The sequence below is a fragment of the Macaca mulatta genome, chromosome 11, assembly GCF_049350105.2.
Source record: "Macaca mulatta isolate MMU2019108-1 chromosome 11, T2T-MMU8v2.0, whole genome shotgun sequence".
NCBI lineage: Eukaryota > Metazoa > Chordata > Mammalia > Primates > Cercopithecidae > Macaca > Macaca mulatta.
Genome location: NC_133416.1, coordinates 894,363 through 908,488, shown reverse-complemented (window position 1 = coordinate 908,488; position 14,126 = coordinate 894,363). Strand labels below are relative to the sequence as shown.

Sequence of the window (14,126 nt, the reverse complement as noted above, 5' to 3'; positions counted from 1 at the left end):
AGGGCCCCTTCACCACCCTCCCCGCCCCCCTGGGAGGCCCTGGGTACCTGTTTATTCTTTAGGTCAAAGGAGAGTTCGTAATCGGAGGCGGCAGGGGTGTGGGAGCACAGCGCGGTCGCCAGGGCAGGCTGCTGCCGGCCGGGAGAGGCCATGTGCTGGGGGCCAGCCCTTGGGGAGGCAGCCCCTGCCCCCGGCCGCTCCTCCTCCTCCTGCAGCTCCTGGGCTTGAGCCTTCGGGGCATGGGCACTGGGTCTGCCGGCTGCCACCGCCGCCGCTGCCACCACGGAGTCCTCCATGCCCCCACTGGCCTGGGCGCAGGAGCCATCACTGTGAACAAAAGGCAACGGTGCTCGGTTGGGGGAGAGGGGGACAGGGTGCATGTGGATGTGGGGGTCGGGGAGAGAAGCTAGGCACTTGGCCTGGCCTTTGCTGTGGCAAGGACTGGAGGGGATGTCTTTCAGTCTCCTCTAGGGAGGGGCTATCACGGCAGGGACGAGCCCTGGGCAAGGAGAAGAACCCGAACCTGGGGAGGCATCTCAGACAGAGGGAGGGGGCAGCTATGGCCAGGGCTCAGGAACCTCTGCTTAGAAGCAGTACAGCAGAGCAGTGCGTCTGGGCTCTGCCTCTTATTAGCTGTGTGACCCTGAGCAGGTCACTCAGCCTCTTTGCACCTGTTCCTCCATCCATAAAATGGGCACAGTAACAGTACCTACCTCACAGGGATACTGGAAGGCTGACGTTACTTACAACTCTTGAAGCTGTGCCTGGCGCATGGTGACTGCTACACGTGTTACCTATTGTAATTATCGGATCAGTGGCCTGGCTCCTTGGGCACAGGCTCAGGTGGCTGTGGAAGCTGATCCACACTAAGCTCATCTTCAGACTGACCAAGCGAGTCTGGAGGAGGGAAGGTGCCCGGCCTGGCTTGGGCATAAGCCTTTCCAGGGGGGTGGGCTCCAGGTGTGGGGACTGGGGCTTCCTGCTCTGCTCCTCCCTGACCCCTCCTCTGTTCCTCTGGAGCCGCAGCAGGCTGAGCCGCGGCTGCAGCCCTCCCGCCTACTCTGAGAAGACACCTTGCTGCCTGGAGCATACACGGTCCAGCCTGCTCTGTGGAGCTGGTTCTCTCAGGCTGCTTCCTTCCCCACTAGCCTCCAAGTTCTGCCCCTCCCCTGAGGCCCAGTGCTCAGCCACCGCCTCCAGGAGGCCTTCCTGGATGACTGCAGCTTTCATTGCTCTGTCCCCTGGAACACTAGGAGCTGTCCTTAGAGAGTCACTGTCTATTTTCCAGAGGAGGAGAGTCATCGTGGTCAACAACATGGGCTCACATCCAAGCTCTACCACCGTGTGGCTTTGGGCAACTGGCTTTTCCTCTGAGTCCTGGCACCCTTGTCTGTACAATGGAGGTCCGTTCCTACCTTAGGGGGCTACGGTGAGGAAGGAAGGAGGCAGCGGAGGTCAGGTGCTTAGCACAGAGTGTGTGCTCAGTAAATAAACTCTTTTTCTTGTTGTTGTTTTTGAGATGGAGTTTTGCTCTTGTTGGCCAAGCTGGAGTGCAATGGTGAGATCTTGGCTCACCGCAACCTCCTCCTCCTCCTGGATTCAAGAGATTCTCCTGCCTCTGCCTCCCGAGTAGCTGGGATTACAGGCATGCACCACCACGCCCAGCTAATTTTTTTGTGTTTTTAGCAGAGACAAGGTTTCACCATGTGGGCCAGGTTGGTCTCGAACTCCTGACCTCAGGTGATCCACCCACCTCGGCCTCCCAAAGTGCTAGGATTACAGGCGTGAGCCACGGTGCCTGGCCCAGTAAATAAACTCTTATTTCCCCACCTATCCCTTCCTAGAAGCCAGGGCCTATGTGTTATTTGATTATGTCCCCCAGCCCCTTCATGCCGGGCAAATGCTGAGTGCTTGGTCAACACTCGTTGTTGATGGTGGATTGAGCAGAAGCCAGGGGCCGCGGGGATGGCCTCTCCAGTGGACAGTGACAGGAAGTCAGGACTGGAAGGGACCTCAAGGTCATCTAATGCAGCCTCCCACCCTCCCCACTTTTACAAATGAGGAACGGGGCTCAGGGTGGTGGGCGGCCCTGGTGCGGGAGAGCTGCAGCCTACGGGGCCCAGGGTGGTGGGCGGCCCTGGTGCAGGAGAGCTGCAGCCTACGGACTTGTCTTCCAAGGCTTTGCCGCCATGAAAGACGGGCCCAGTCACACCAGCGGAGGGACCTCTTCCCGCGGCTTCCACCGGACCTCAGGGTGCAGAGAGGGGCTCCTCTCGGTGCTTCCTCCCGGCCAAGGGTGGGGTGGAGAATCTCCCTTCTCTCAATCTCCATCTGTCCTCCCAGCACTCCCCGCACCTCTGACAGGTAAAGGAGTGCTCGCTGGCTGGCCCTGGCCATGGGAAATCTTCACTGCTGCTGCCTGTTTCTATGTCCACCATTTCTTCTGTGGCCACCAATCAAGCTGCATGGCTCAGTGTAGCTCCAGATAGCTTTTTAAAAAGTATTACTTATTTATTTTTGAGCCAGAGTCTCACTCCGTCACCCAGGCTGGACTGCAGTGGCTCAACCATGGCTCACTGCAGCCTCAACCTCCTGGGCTCAGGCGATCCTCCCACCTCAGCCTACTGAGAACCTGGGACTACAGGCACCACCATACCGGGCTAATTTTTAAAATTTTTTTGTAGAGACAGGGTCCCGTTATGTTACCCAGTCTAGTCTTGAACTCCTGGGCTCAAATGATTGTCCCGTCTCAGCCTCCCAAAGTGCTGGGATTGCAGGCATGAGCCAGCGTGCCCAACCTCTAGACATCTTTGATATGTTTTTCACTAGTGTCACTGGGAAGTTCTTTTTTTTTTTTTTTTGAGACGGAGTCTCGCTCTGTCGCCCAGGCTGGAGTGCAGTGGCCGGATCTCAGCTCACTGCAAGCTCCGCCTCCCGGGTTTACGCCATTCTCCTGCCTCAGCCTCCTGAGTAGCTGGGACTACAGGCGCCCGCCACCTCGCCCGGCTAGTTTTTTTTTTTTTTGTATTTTTTTAGTAGAGACGGGGTTTCACCATGTTAGCCAGGATGGTCTCGATCTCGTGACTTCGTGATCCACCCGTCTCGGTCTCCCCAAGTGCTGGGATTACAGGCTTGAGCCACCGCACCCGGCCGGGAAGTTCTTTTTAAGCTCTAACTTCAATCCCTCTTGCTGTATTACCTGCCATCTCTTCCCCAGAGCACGTGGAAAGAGCCGCTTCCCACCACAGCACAGCCTTGTCCAGGGCCGGCAGGTAGCGTACAGGTGTACTCATCTTTCCTCCAGATTGTCCTTGGCACTGATGCCCAGGATCTCTCTACCCTAAAGGGTTTTCAAGACTCTTTAGGGAACTGGTGGCTACTCAAGGGTCTAGACGCCTTTAATACCAGCCCTTGGCTTTCTTTGATTGCTGGAATGTGCTTGGCAAGAGGTGCTGGGGTGCCGACGTCCCCTGATGGCAGCACTCGGCCAATGACAATGGGGCTGCTGTGTAAATATTCCAGCTTCCCTGTCCCTTGCACGGGACAGCTCTAAGGCACACCCTATACCATCTCCCTGAGTCCCCAGTGGGATCGAGCCCCAGTGGCCCAAAGCAGTAACTTGATCATTAATGAACCCGGCCATGGCTTCATTCGCTGCTGCATTTCATTTCTCCACTCCTCTACAGCCCCTTCCTGGGGTCACCTTGTCCCAAATACACTACTTGTGTTAAAACAAATTTTAAAAAATAGCCTTGTTGTGGGCCTTTGTTCACGGGCCACCCCTCTCATACACACACTCTCTCTCTCTCACATACACTCATGTACACACACACACTCCCACACACAATGCCTCCAACTAGCTCTGTGGCTTTGGGCAATTTATGTCCTCCTGCTGGGCCAGTTTCCTCATCTGTCCCACGGAGGCAGCTTGCTCTTCTCTAGGGGCCTTCCCTGCTTGGACGCTCTAGGAGCTTGAATCCCAGTGCAGACGCCGGCCCACCAAGGCCCTCTGGCCCCAAGGTTCCAGGCTCTCTGGCTGGTGGACCCAGCTCCACCTTGTCCATCTCTGTGCTCGGGGACCTGAGAGACTGGGGCCCTCTCAGGTACATGATGAAAAAGTGTTGGAAAGGGAACCCCTATCCTTGCCTTCCTTCCATAGACTTACCTATAAGACCATGTGGTGGAAGGGGGTCCCAAAACCCCTGGACTGTTCTCAATGCGGCAGTGTTGAAGATTACACAGTGGAGGGCAAAGAACATACATGGCTTTGGTGTCAGGGAGCCCTGGGTTAGAATCCTGGCTCTGCTATTACTGTGTGTCTTGGGCAAGTTACTCAACCTCTTTGTGGCTCTGTCTCCTCATCTGTGAAACGGACACATCCTAATAACAACTTTTCAACGTTGCTGTCAGGAAAAAAATAAAGCATACGCAGCACCTAGGACAGCGCCTGGAACACAGTAGTCCTTAATACAGGGTGACGGCGATGGTGGCTGTTTTCTGAGCCAGAATCACATGGCATGGAGTCCCAAAGGAACCCCCAGAAAAATAACATGAAGAATTCTGTAGGGGGTGGTGTTCTCAACGTTTAGCCCCCTTGTCAACCTTCACGGAACTGAAAATGTAGGGTTTTTCCACTATTCCCCATGGCCTTCCCCAGCCTCCCAGATGGACAGGCCTTCTGGAGGCTTCCTCCCACCCTGTTCCAGCCACTGGAGCAGCAAACAGTGAAAGGGCCATGACCTGGGGTGTCACCAACACATGGGACCCACGGTGTGGGGATTCCTGGGTGGGCATCTGTCAGTCTGGATCTGAGCTTTGGCGCTTTTCCAGGGCACAGCAGAGCCCTGAGTCCTTACACTCTCTCTTCGGTGGCTGAGTATCAAGAGCAGGTCCTCAGCCTCTGTTTTTCTCTTTGCATTTCATCTATAGAAAGGCTGGGATAGAGGTTGGAATCTTCACCTTGGGCTATTTAACTTGAAGGCCATCTACTTCAATCCAGCCTCTTACGGAACTGGAAGCCCATTGCTCTGGCTCCCAGAACACCTCTCCTCTCCTTCCAAGACACAGGCTGTGTCTCTCCGGCTTCCACAGTCTGCAGCTGCCCTCGCTAGTGGGCAGATTTCGGGCAGCCTGGCCCTTCGACAGGAATTACGTGGATGGGATTCTCTCTGGGACCTGAACATCTTCTTCTAAGGCCTTTCCCAGAGCACTGGAGGGGGATCCTGGGGCTCTCCACTCTCTTAGGCTCCTCATCCTGCTGCAGAAACATTCCTTGAGTGGCAGTGCACTAGCCGGGAGAAAATGTGAGGTCACTGCTGGTCTATGAGTGACGCTGGTCACAGGATCACTCCCTGGGTTGGGGCACCCCTTTGAGAAGCCAAAGGTAGAATGTGGGTGGCACCAAGAGGGATCCTGAGAAAGCTTTGATGTGTTCACATGACGTTAGGCTGATACACACAGTGCATCAAGAGTCATTCCATGCATGAGAGCAGGATTTGAGTATGGGAAGTGAACCTCTCTGAAAATTAGGGAAACAGGGCCATCGCTCATTCTCAGAGGAATATCACATGTGCCCAAGAGCAGAATGACCTGTGCATTGGAACAGAACAATGTCACACTCGAGGGCTGCTCAGGTGGGAAGCTGGCTTATGCTTAGGGGATGCCAGACACCTGCTGCACATGCCTGGTCCTGGCACACAGATGATGCCCTGGGGTTCCAGTGGCCACCCCAGTCTGTCTATCCTGAGCTGATTTCTGAAATGACAGATGCTTTAATGCCAACCCTCTGCCCAAACCCACCAGTGACTCCACAATCCTGGCGGGATAAAGTCCATTCACAATCTTACTCCAATCTCCCTTTCTACCCTCATCCCCGCCGAGTGACCTGTCCACTCCGTCCACACTGACACTCTCGCCAGATCTGCCAAACCCCCTCATGCCACCATCCTGCTTTGGTTTCCTTCTGCTGGGAATGCCTTCCATCCACTCCCTTCTCTGCCTCGTCCCCTCTTTCAGGGATTGCTACTTCCCCAGGAGGAGTCAGTCCCACCCTCCTCTATGCGCTAACAATTCTTGGCACTTGCCTCTATTTCAGCAATGACCACTTTGTGCTTTAGTTATTCACTGATGTGTCTCTCTCCTCCACCAGACCGTGCCATGTATACCTTTTTATCACAGGTACTTATCAGAGGCGGTTGGCTCATAAGATGTGTGTAATAAATGTTAAATGGGTGGATGGATGGATGGATGGATGGATGGATGGGTATTATTTATTCTCCACTACTTTTCCAAGGGCAGAAATGCTGCACTGGGCTTGGTGATGCACCACCCAGACCCTCCTCCGAGGGAGGACTTCTCGCTCAGCTGCTGGGAGCACTGTTGGAGAATGCCTTTAGCTGTTAGCCCCATCAGCCCCGTCAAAGACTGGCTCAGCTACTGAGAGCTACCTGGCCCAAAGACACATCCTTCCAAGGGCTGTCCACATCCAGGCACCAATTGCAGTGGGGCTATAAAGGCTCCCTATTCTTACCCAACTTGGGCTGAGGTTGATGGGCCACATAGGATTGGCCGAGGCTGCTGTGGGGCTTTGGCGGTAGACTTTGACCCATGCTGTGTCCCTCCCCTCCCTTCCATGGGTATTGATCCCCCGTGCATCCCCCAGTAAAAAGTCAACATTCCGAACTCGAGTCTGCTTCTCAAGAACTGAATCCCCCTTGGAGCCTCAGCCTTTCTCTCTCCTTCTTTCTCTTGGTGGCCAGGATTACCCTGGTCTCTCTGCTCCCAGACCTATGGAACTTTTTTGGTTTCCAGATACCTTTGCTAAGGGCTCAGGGCTCTCTTCCTAGAAAAATGCACATGATTTCACACATGCCAAATTTTACCTTCATGTCAGAGCCTTTACAGACTCTATAGGCCCCAGGCTAAGTACATTATTATGGAGAGAAAATCATGGAGTATTTTCCATATGCTGAGAAGTGTGCCACGGGACATAGGCAGCTCTCTGGTCATACAGATAAAATATTTCAGGGCTTTTCAGAGCCTGGTCATCTTCATCCTGGGCACTGATGGAATTCCTTATGCAAACGGACGAGAGCCTGAGCAGAGTAAAGCCCCAGGCTCTGCAACTACTAGCTAGGAGATCTTGAGTACCACACCCAACTTTTCTGGACCACGGTTTTCTCATCAGCAAAATGGGGATGCCAATACCTCCTTTCCAGGATGGTGATGAAGATGAAATGAACCCGTATCCACCACCGTGGGAAATACAACTTTCCACCCAGGAATGGTGAGAAGAGAGAACACCTGCAGTGCCCCCAGCGTTTGTGCTCACACAGCTCCTGCCAGGGAGCTGACTCTCCGTAGTGAGTGTCCTCTCTGGGCTCCCAGGCAGGCCCTGGCAGCCACACTGCCCACTGCCAGGAGCTAAGGGGACAGGAGCAACTAAAGGGCTATGTGAGAGCCAGGAGAGGACAGGGGAGGAGCAAGGTGCTGACCGAGGCCCAGCACTCTCCTACCAGAGGGGCTGGACTGAGAAGCTACCCGCAGGCTCGGCCCTGAGGGAGTCTGCTGTCCACGGTGGGGTGGGTTTGCCAGAGCAGGAGCTTGAGGGCTGTTCTCCTATCTCGGCAGCGGCTAGCACAGTAATTACCAGAGACTTTGCGAGGAGCATTCTGAAGGCTGACGGACTCCTCGGGCATGAAGACTCCAGAGGGCCTGGCCAACTGCATTAGATTATCCCAGACTCTGCCAGCCGTTCTTAAAGCTCTTCTGGGACAAAGATATGAAACATTTTCTAGACAAAAGCTAACAACATGCCTCACGTCCTCTCAAGATTTTTAGCCTTTTCTAAAACACTTCTTTTTCCTCCTTTCTTTGAATCAATACAGTGATCTCAGATGGGCAGAATAAAGACACCGAGCACAGAAAGCCAAGTGTCTTCTGGGGTCCCAGATGGTGTGAGGGAGGGGTGGAGGTGAACAGAAGGCCAGTGTTAGTGACAAGACAAGAAATCAATTCACTTCATGCTGATTCAAAGCACGAGCTGGAAGGTCCTGCCCAAGGTGGTGGAGAGGGCACTGGGCCAGGAGTCAGGCGGGAACCCACCCCAGCCTGCAGCGTGCACGGTGTAACCGTGGGCAAATCATTTCCCCTCTCTGGGCTCTGTATCCTCATTGTAAGAGGGCAGCTTGGATAAGATGCTTTGGCATCAGGCAGGAAGGAGAGGCCCAGCTCCCTCCCTCCCCATTTGCTTGGGTCCTGGCCACACCTGCTCCATCCATCCCTGCTCCTGCTAACCTGAAGCCATCAGACAAACGACAGCTCCCAGTGACACGGCATAAGCCTCCCCTGCCATGGCCCCTTGACTGCCATCATCCGGGCCAGAAGCCCCTGCAGGACAGCAGATGTGGCTGTCCCGGCTCTCTTCCGCTTCCAGAGGCTGCCCTGATCTCATTGGCTGTGACAGACACTTCTCCTGCCCGGCTCCCAGGACCCTCGGAGAAGAAGTTCTTTCTCTCCTTGTTGCCTCCAGGCTTTGGTCTCACAACTGCTCCAAAAGGTGTGGGCGGGGGCTGGCTTGTCTCTAGAGTGTTCCTGTCAAAAGGAATCGCAGCCACTTCTCTGGGCTCAGCCCTCCCCTCACCTAGGCCAGAATACCCAGGCCACTCCCTCAAGGTGGGCCACAGGGTGGCTCCTGCAGACAGTCCCCACGGGCGGGCGAATGTGGAGCCCTCCCCTGCTCAGCCCCTCCCACAGGAAGGCCTCTTCTGGAAGCTTCCTCAGGCCTCCTCAGGACACCGCCTCCCTCAGAGCCTCCCAGGCTGGGCCATACTGGCAAGTGCCATCTTACTGCCCCCGGAATCCTACTATCTTTGAGCATTTTACATTCTCATAAATAGGCATGGTTCTGGGGTCAGTGTCAAACTCTAAGGACATCCTCCCTGCCCGCTTCCCAGCACATGACAGTTTCACACACGCATGTCTCTGGCCCAGGCAGACACGCTTGCTGTACACCTTGGTTTTCTCACCTTTCATGTCTGCTCCTGTGATTGCCCCAGGAGAAGACAGCTCCCATCTCTCAACACTCTCACCCAGCCTCAGGATGAGGCTGCAGAACCACGGCCTCTTCATCCTGCCCTGGCCACAATGCAAAGTCTCTCCCAGTGGCTTCAGTACAGCCTAGTGAACTCCGGAGTTTACTTATTTTTTCTTTTATGATGAAGTATTTTATATATGCAAGTATAGGTAACACAGAGGTGAAGCATTCAGAAAAATATCCATATGTACCCAGCTCAAGAAAGCACATTCGAAGCCTTCGATGCCCTGTGTATTCCTCTCTCCTCCTCAGAAGAATCCCTGTCCTGAATTTGTGCTGGCCCTTCCCTGCCTCTTCCCTATGGGCCAACTTCCCCCTTGTCTTTACATAACCAACGCTGCTGCCTCGCGTGAGTGCCAGAATTGCACAGCACGCCTCGGGGGAGCCTCAGGAGCAGTCAGGGTCTTGCAGATCCCAAAGGGTCAGGGAACTGCCTGCAAGGGGACTGGCCCCGCAGCTCCATGCTGGCAAGTCTGGGAAGACGGCAGGAGTCTGACTGCAGCTGGGCTGGGCCTCAGTCCTGGACCCCAATATTACAGCAAGGAAGATGCTGAGAAAACAAAATGGAGTTATTCCTTAAGCCCTCCACACCCTGGGCCTTTGTGGCATGAGTAAGCAACAGGCTCCAAACGGACCACAGGTGACCATTAGGAACCACAAAAGAATGGCCCACGGAAATGCTCGGTGATGCTGCGAGAGGGCACTCCACAGGAGAAGCAGCTGGGGGCCAGGTCCCCGGGGCGAGTGCCTTTGGGGTCCCTGAGAGGAGGGAGCACGTGAGGCTGCAGCCAGGGTCAGCCAACCTGTAATTAGGGGTAGAGTCGCAGCCTCTAACTGTAGTGCAGACTTGGAGCCCGACCACCAGGGTCTGAATGCTCGCCGTACTAGTTACCTGCAGTGTGGCCGTGGGAAAGGCACTTAAACTCCTGTGCCTCAATGTCCTGTGACAGGAGGTGTCCCAAGAACGAACGGCTAATACACGTTCAATGGCTGGCAAGCCCTGTGTAAGTAGCAACTATCTTTTTCTCTTGTGGGACTTCCCATGTTTTATTTTGTCAAATAAGAAAATAAAAAGCAAAAGTATCATTCACTTTTCCTATAATATTATAAAAAAATGAAAAGTAGGAAGAATATAATTTCAGAACAAAGGACAACCCTTTAGCTTGCACTATCAATTTCTTATTGCTCTTGTTGTCTTGTGCTAGAGTTCTCTAAATCGAGACGTGCTGGCCTCTTCTGTATGGGTAATTGGTGACACTGAGTTACAGATGATGCCAAGAGGAGCTTACCAGAGGGTAACAAGGGCTGGAAGGCAGCAGAGCGGGGTAAGTATGAGATTCAGAACCAGACAGACTGACTGTGGTTGAAATCCCACCACTCACTAGCTGTGTGGCACCGGGCTGGTTCCTTAACCTCTCTGAGCCCATCTGCTCACATGTAAAGTAGGGATACCTGCTACATGATTTTGCTGTGAGAGTGAGTGAAATAACGTACACAAAGCCAACGGCATCTACTTGATGCTTGGTAACTGCGGCTTTTGTCCCCTAATCTGGGCCCCTCGTGCCTCCCCAGCTTCCGGTTCATGAGCTAATTGCTCCCTGGAGAGCAGGGACCTTGTCTCGTTCTTTTTGGCTCCCTCGCAGAGCCCGATTGTGGTGACCTCCACACATCATGTGTGCACAAAGCCCACGCCAGAGGCAGGCATGAGGCCACGACTGGGTGTTTCCCATTCTCTTGGCTCTAAAGCCCCTTCATTCCATCTTCCTTCTGTTCCAACCTAGGTCAGCCCCGCTTCACCCCAGCAGAGCACGTGTTTCTTTGGTCCTGAGCTATTTCCAGGGAAGAACAGCTCCTCACAGGCCCAAGTGCACCATACGCCAGAGGAAATCTGATGACCTACGGATGCCTGTGGAGGGCAGGTGCATTCTTGCTGAAAACAGGAGTCTTGTGACCCAAGAAATGGAAATGGCACAATTATCAGTAGGGCAGGACATTGCTCTGGACATTTACCTAGTTACCAGGGAGCAAGATTCCCCACTTGTTTCCCTGCAGTTAACTTCCTTATCTTCAGTGGTCCTATTGGAAGTCCTACCTGGTATCTAGCTTCAGTCTTTCATGCTGCACATATCAGATTGGCCACACTGTTTCCTGCGTGCCTTGTGGCTTCCATGTGTTATCTCTGCAAGTGTTAAGAGGAAGGGACGTGCTAGGCTCCTGCTGTATATGTGACAATGGAATATCTGCTCACGGTCTCTGCAGGACACACTTTGGGAAGAAGCCTTACAGATCCCGGCTTGGGGAATACCCCACGGGGCAGGCCAGGGGACCGTGCCAGGCCATAAGCCTTTCCCTGTTGGGATAAACAATCTTTCTCTCAGGAGAACAGGCAGTCCAACTGTTGGCTGGCAAGAAGAGTTTCCTGACAAAATAAATGCTTCTGCTCTTAATCCGATCCCAGTCTTCACCGTGGCAGCCTGTTGCTGAGCTAAATCATTTCCTCTCCTGCCCTGATGTCTAGAAAATCTCTTCTCTGCGCCTGTTGGTCCTATTTGACTGACATTCATCTGGGTCTTTAGCTTCTTTGATCTCCTCCCCAAATTGGTCCCTCAGTTCTCAGTCTCTCTCTTCCTCTCTTTTTGAATATTGGGCTCTATCCCGCCACCACCCCATGTCAGGAGCTGGGCCGGAACAGAAACATCTGAAAGGCTGCCTCTTCTCCATGCCCAACACCTGCTATCCCATGGGACGGACGAGACCTTGCCAGAGCCCCTGGTATGGCAAACATGTTGTTCAGGTCCCTGAGCTGTATCTGAACAACATGCTGGGACCTGAAGAACATGCTTGCCATATCAGGGGCTCATCACATGAAGCACGTGGCCTGTACTTTCTAAACATTCCCTAGTCATATCTGAACTTCTAGACCTTAAGTCTTGTTTGAGTTCTCCCTCTCTGCCCTCGGAAATCCAGCTCTAACATAACTGGCACGTATGCAGTCCTTACTAGATGCTGGACACCTTTCCAGGCATTATCACATTGAATCCTCCCAAACACCCTAAGAATTAAGTGCTATGCCCATTTTACAGATGAGTAAACTCAAGGTTGGAAAGCTTATGGAATTTCACCAAGGTCATAGAGTTTGTGAGTGGCCAAGCCAGGACCCAAACCTAGATTTGAATTATCTGGTTTATGCTTTCAACTGCTACACATTAAAGTGCTTCCCTGAAGTTCTGGATTTATCTTCTAGTCCAGAGAACTCCTTTACCACTTCCTCACCCTTCTCTCTCTCTTTCCAAACCAGAAAGGAATCCACAAAACCATTTGGTGCTCATTCTTCCGCACCTGGGGAGGGAAGGAGCCTTAACTATTTTTAAGTTCTTCAGTGATCAGTAAACATGAGTATCCTGTTCATCAGGATAGTTTCTCCTTATAAATTAGTAAATTCATACTAATACGATATGTCAGTCTCTTGTGAGTTTGTTTCTGATGAGTCAGTTCCCCTGATTCCTGAGGAATCTGAGGACTCACAGCAGCCTAACTGATTCTCCAAGACTTCAAAGCTTCAGTATAAACATGGAACATGGTGACCACACCAAGATCCCAGCAGGCTGTGCGGCAGTGGCACCTGGGGAGGAGCAAGGTGACACATTCAAACAGGAACAAGGAAGAAGCAGGTTTAAAGCCTCTGCTCCATTGTTGCCCTCTCTTTGTGTGGGCTCCGGTCGTAACCTCTGCCTGCTTCTACCTTTGTGGCCTTGAACAAGTTGCTCATATTCTCTGAGGATTTCCTCAGCTATAAAATGGACACAGTGATTCTTGCCCTTCTGACTGTTTACAAGGTCAGAAGCTGAGGATCCTTGTGGTGAGAATCAAGTAAGCAAAAGGACAGAAGGCGTTCTGTAACTCGGAAAATGCAGTATCGATGCCAATTGTTAAAACCCTCATCATTCCTATCATTTCCGTCCCTGGGGTGCAAGAAACTGCATCCAAGCCCAGGATAAATGCCCAGAGCTGCCAGCATGGAGGAAGGAAGTGGGGGCCAGGCTGTTTCCCGTGGCAATCCAGGGGGCGCGTCCCAGTGTCCAGGCTGCACTGCCCAAGATGAACAGAGAAGAGGGAAAATGAGAGGGGATCCTCTGCAGGATTATGAGTGGGGTGAAATTCTTCTCCTTTTTGAAACTGGCTTGTTTCAAAATAATAATCATATTAATAATAAAATATGATACTATTTTTACAATAAGTAAAATGTAGAAAGAAAAAAAACCATGCACAGGCCTGCAGAGGGCTTCCCTTCCCATGCTCTTTTGCTCCAACACTGCATTTCACCAGAGTCAACATTCGCAGTCCACCACCTGCCATGTGTTTTGCTTTGTAATTGCCCCGGGTCTCTCCATGAGCAGGTCCCATCCCTGGCCATGCAGAATGCCTTCTTACAGAATCCCTGGCAGAAGGCCTTGGGGATGAGACACTGCACCTGCTCATGCTATGGTTCAGGAAGCTGGGGCCCAGAGAACGGGGGGATGCCTTGTCTAAGTCAGTGTGGTGGAAGCACCAGATTCTTCTGGAAGCTCAAGTGCTGCCCTGGTCTGCCCTTCCCCTCGGCTGCCTTCCAAATCCCAAGCCTCTAGGTCATGCAACACTTTGTCTTACTCCCCTGGCTCTTTGAAGGAAATAATGTATACAGTGGTCCATTTCCCGGATGAAGTGCCTTGAATCTGCTTCGATCAGCAAACCACAGAAGAAACAGGATGTACTAGGCCCCTGCTTGGGTATCCGATGCCTGCTTGTCAGCCTCCCCTACTTCCCCACCATCTCCCCTTCCCCCTGGCTTCCCCACTCCTTAGTTGCCCTCACCAGAACCAAAGAAGTTTAGTCTAAGATGAAAGTTTACTAGCCTACAAAATAGTTCATTCTGTTTGTTCTTATCAGTCTGCCCAGCTACTTAGGTCATAAATCAAATACTTTACAAGCCCCTGAGCTAACGAGGATTGCAATGCATTGTGGGCTACAACAAAATGCAGCAAAACAACCCTAA

The 14,126-nt window shown here is 52.8% G+C and overlaps 1 protein-coding gene across 6 annotated transcripts in view; it reads right to left on the bottom strand.

Moving 5' to 3' along the window:
• IQSEC3 (IQ motif and Sec7 domain ArfGEF 3) overlaps nucleotides 1-14,126 on the bottom strand; it is a 118,599-nt gene that overhangs the window by 57,169 nt on the left and 47,304 nt on the right. For 4 of the 6 annotated variants that reach the window (XM_077953240.1, XM_077953241.1, XM_015150700.3 and 1 more), the window contains exon 3: nucleotides 48-327. The exons of the other annotated variants lie outside the window; for them this stretch is intronic. In XM_077953240.1, the coding sequence (XP_077809366.1) occupies nucleotides 48-327 (280 nt within the window). The remainder of the gene's footprint in view (nucleotides 1-47; nucleotides 328-14,126) is intronic. 6 annotated transcript variants of the gene reach the window in all.